Source organism: Macrobrachium nipponense, chromosome 47 (assembly GCF_015104395.2).
Source record: "Macrobrachium nipponense isolate FS-2020 chromosome 47, ASM1510439v2, whole genome shotgun sequence".
In the NCBI taxonomy this organism is placed as follows: Eukaryota; Metazoa; Arthropoda; class Malacostraca; order Decapoda; family Palaemonidae; genus Macrobrachium; species Macrobrachium nipponense.
Genome location: NC_087222.1, coordinates 26,122,481 through 26,127,276, shown reverse-complemented (window position 1 = coordinate 26,127,276; position 4,796 = coordinate 26,122,481). Strand labels below are relative to the sequence as shown.

The 4,796-nt window shown below is 46.6% G+C and overlaps 1 protein-coding gene across 1 annotated transcript; it reads left to right on the top strand.

Annotated features, from left to right (window-relative positions):
• Window positions 1–935: 935 nt before the first annotated feature.
• LOC135204797 (uncharacterized) lies at window positions 936–2,792 on the top strand (the record flags this gene model as incomplete). The annotated part of the gene is given in 1 exon segment (XM_064234977.1): window positions 936–2,792. A coding segment is annotated over 1 exon segment (647 nt), but the record flags the coding sequence as incomplete, so codon positions are not given.
• Window positions 2,793–4,796: the final 2,004 nt, after the last annotated feature.

Below are 4,796 nucleotides of genomic sequence, written 5' to 3'. Positions count from 1 at the left end.
TTTAAAGGTACTACGGCTGTTTACGACTGTTTTGGAATGTTCGAGCAGCTGTTTACGTACGTAATTACGTAATTCAGTACGTACATGTACGTTTATTTGAGTTGTTCAATATATGTCGCTTCTGGTAAATGGTTTATTTGTGTTTTTTTTTATATATATTTACAAATATTTTATCTCAAACGATAAGAACTTGGCCTGGTCCGAGCACCTGTTTACGTACGTAATTACGTACGTCAGTACGTACATGTACGTTTATTTGAGTCTTTTAATATATGTCTCATGTGGTAAATGGGTTGTTTATGTTTGTTTTTTTAATGTTTGCAAATATATTATCTCATACGATAAGAACTTGGCATCTTGCGACTATATATGTCAAGTGAGCTCTCTCTCTCTCTCTCTCTCTCTCTCTCTCTCTCTCTCTCTCTCTCTCTCTCTCAGGAAAATAACCAGCGTTATTGATTAAATCATTTCGCCTCTCCCTATCGACGCCCGCGCGCCCGTGATTCCCGCCCAAAAAATAATCGGGAAGCGGAAGTGGCCGGGTTCGAATTTGGGTTTTTTAAAAATTTATTTATATATTTATTTATAGATTTTATTTTTTATGACCCAGATTTCAATGGAGAAAGTTTTAAGTGAAAATATTGATTAAATTAAAGCGTTTTGGTTGTGGGTTGTTTATGTTTGTGGTTGTTTGTTTGTTTAAGTGAAAATATTAGTTATATAAAATTGTGTTTGTGATTGTTTGTCGTTGTTTGTTTGTGTGTTTGTATATGTGTTTGTACATTAGGTGGCCCTCAAATCTAGGTAACTAGTCACTTAAATGAAAAATTAACCTACAAATACCAAAGGCTCATATGATCGGTTGAATACTCTCTCTCTCTCTCTCTCTCTCTCTCTCTCTCTCTCTCTCTCTCTCATGATCTTTATCCCGCATTCCTTAATTCTTTTAATTCCAGGTTGCATAATAAATGAAACGTAACCATCGAGAGACTGATTTAAAAGTGCGATGAAAAATGAATCGGAAAAAATGAAAATATGGAAGTGATCAATAAAGATAGTAGTGGAGGAGAATAAAGATAGGAGTGGAAGATGATATAGAAGTTTGGAAATAAAGATCAAAGTGGAAAATGAAAGTGAAAAGTGACAGATAAAAGATAAAAAGATTGGAAGTGCAGCAAATCGTCACCTCGACCGAGACGAGGGCAAAAAGGGGGCGTGTCCGAGGGGGGCGTGTCAGAAAAAGTGAAAGTGAAGATAAAATTAAGAAAAAGAAAGGACTAAAGAAAGTCGAGCGGTCGAAAGCGTTTGTTGCTATGGAAAATGCCTGTCACCTCCTCCTCCTCCTCCTTCTCCTCTTCCACCTCCTCCTCCTTCTCCTCCTCCTCTTCTCATTCCGTCCTGCTCATTCTTTATTCTCCCTCCCCCATTCTCCTCTGTCCATTTCTCCTTCGTCGTACGTGTCTGCTGCCATCGTCTACCATGCCTTTCTAGAACCAGGAGGATCCTTATTAGAAGAAGAAGAAGGAGCAGCTGGAAGGATGATGATGGTCTGGCAGAAGAAGGTTTAGCCGAAAGAAGAAAAAGAAGAAGAAGAAGACTAAGAAGTAGTAGTAGTAGCAGCAGCAGCAGTTCAGGGGGGAGCGCCGTTGTAAACCCTAAAATCACCCAAGATGGCCGCTGGTGGCTGAAGTCGCAGAGGGGGGAAGCTCTCATCAGCTTTAACGGCCAACACGCGGCCCTTAACGCACGCACGCACGAACGCACGTACATACGTGCAGAGACGTGCCTCCCCGCCGCCCGAATACGCCTCCCCGACGAAGCCCCTCTCTCTCTCTCTCTCTCTTCTCTCTATCTCACTCAGTCTTGGGTGGGTACCTATACCTACCTACCGCCCTAGGTATAGCTGTACCTTCTCCTCGTGGGTCCCTCTCTCTCTCTCTCTCTCTCTCTCTCTCTCCTCTCTCTTCGGTGTTTTGGCAGCAGCAGCAGCGTGGCAGACGTGTGTGTGTGTGTGTGTGTGTTGTTTTGTTTACCCACGCGCGTGCGCGCGGACAACAAATGTGCGCATTTTCTCCCAGCTGAGGCTGAAGAAACGTTTTCGACGACAAAAAAAGACCCAAAAAGTGAAATCCTTTTATTCTCAGGATGCCGGTGGATCCCGCCCACCACCGCCTCCTCCACGGGCGGGGGACGCGCTCCTTCTCCAGCCTCACCCGCTACGCCCCTCTCCCGTCCAGGGACGAGGGCGGGGGCGGCGGCGGAAGCACCGGCTCCACGCCCTCGCACAGTCCTGCCTTAAACGCCCCGGCTTCCAGGGGCGGCTCTCGAGCCGCCCACACCGAGGTCCGGTTGAGCAACGCCGGCCAGACGTCTGTCCACCTGAAGGGCGGCCTCTTGGCCGTCCCTCCCCCTTCCTCGGGTCGCACGCCCATCGCCCGCCCGTGTAACAGACTTCGCAATTCGAACAGCGCCCCTGGGGGGAGTACCACCAGGTACACGAAACTGGGGACGGTGAGCGAGGAATCCACCGCCCTCACCTCCTCCTCCTCCTCCGCCCGCCACCACCACGGAGGCTCCGGGGGCGGCATCCTGCGGGCGGTGACCTCCCGCGGGCGCGGTGGGTACGAGGACCTGCGGTGCAGGGGGACGGGCGGCGGGGGCGACGCCCCCGACAGCGGCGATAGCTCGACGCATTCCTCCCCCAGGGGCTCGCCGACCCATTCCCGGAAGAAGCATTCCGGGATCCTCATCACGTCCGCCATCGCCAGATCTGGAATCAAGAGGCTCTCAAGGTAAGGATTCCAGGGCGAGAATGGGAATCGTTCCCATGATTCCCGGGAATTGCTGGGATATTTCGGGACTGGGTCCTGGCGTGGGAATCGTTCCCATGATTCCTGGGAATTGCTGGGATATTTTGGGGTTGATTCCTGGAATGGGCATCATTCCCATGATTCCTGGGAATCGCTGGTATGTTTTGGGGTTGAATCATAGAATTGGAATAATTTCTATGATTCCTGGGAATTGCTGGTATATTCTGAGGTTGATTCTTGGAATGGGAGTCATTCCCATTTCTATGATTCCCGGGAATTACTGGTATATTTTGGCTATGGGTCCTGGAATGGGCATCATTCCTATAATTTCTGGGAATGGATGGTATGATTAATTCTGGACTGGGAATCATCTTCTGGAATGGAACGCTTGGAGTATTCCCGGAAGAGACTAATTTTCCCTCAGTAAAGAAACTCATGGCTTTTACTTATTAAAGTAACACATTACTCTTTACCCTCAAGTAACTAGAGACCAGTCGTCATGCCTAGAAGCCCAGGGCTTAATTGGGGCCGTAAACCCCCCCCCCAACCCAACCTGCCCCCCCCCCCCCGTACCATATTGGGGAGGGGTGGGTAGGGATTGCCAGGTAAACTGATTTAGGAGAACAGCAGGTATATATATATAATTAACCTGTGAATACCTGCGTAACAGGTGTATAGACACCTGCTTCTTTTAAATGGAGTGTATATTTAGATATGTTTATATATGATATTAATACGTTAGTTTTAGGTTATTGGTATGTTCAAACGTAGAGTATTATTATGTATATTTATCGATTATTTTTTATCAATCGTATTTTCCTTTGCAGGTAAGGGAGATGTTGCATCATTGCTAGCTGGTGGTTAATTATTGAATTTGGTGAGTAATTATTATTATCAGGATTTCTGGACCAGCCAGTTACCTCTCTCTCTCTCTCTCTCTCTCTCTCTCTCTCTCTCTCTCTCTCTCTCTCTCTCCGTCTATTTACTCTGTCTCTGCTGGCGTTCATGGTAATGAGAAGTGTGGTGTCTCATTTTCTTTATGGGGGTTGGGGGTTTGGCTGAAGGGGTCCAGTTTGTTTTCATTGGGGGGAGGGGGTTTGTGAAGTCTTGTGTGTTTGTAAACTCCTCCCCCACCGCCCCTCCCCCCCCCTCTCCCAAATCATACTTCAGTTCAGGCACATCAAATACCGTCAAAATTTTATCAGGTACTTCTGGGGGAATCGGCTGAATGGAGAGAGAGAGAGAGAGAGAGAGAGAGAGAGAGAGAGAGAGTTTATAGATATATGTTTATATTTTATATCTATAATTTTATTTATATAATTATATTGATATTTTTTGGAATGTGGTTACCTATACTACCTGCCAGTTACGTAGTTCTCTCTCTCTCTCTCTCTCTCTCTCTCTCTCTCTCTCTCTCTCTGCTCTCTCATCGCTACTTGCCACCCCCCATCCCCGAGACGTGATTAAAAAGTGCTTGTGTGCTTTCAAAGCCAGCCTCTCTCTCACTCACTCTCATTCTCTCTCTCGCTCCCTTTGAGGAAATATTTACACACACACAATGTTAACCTTTACAGCACGCCGCTCTCTCTCTCTCTCTCTCTCTCTCTCTCTCTCTCTCTCTCTCTCTCTCTCTGCCTACTTCCATCATTATCAACCTTTCCTCTCTCTCACTTAGCTAGCTTGTTCCTCGTCGCTTTCTGCTTCTGTCAACATAATTCTCTCTCTCTCTCTCTCTCTCTCTCTCTCTCTCTCTCTCTCTCTCTCTTCCATTAGAAGATAAGGCATTCCACAGCACACGAAAGGCTCCTCCTTAAACTCCCCCCCCCCCCACCCCCGGGGGGGGGGGGGGTTGGTGTTTGGTTTAGGGTGGAGTAATGCGTACTTACTTGCATGCAATATATTTTTGTTTATGTTTATTTTTTCTTTTGCCTTTGTTTATTTTTTTATTTATTCATTTTCCTTCTTCGTTTATTCGTTGTTTCGTGT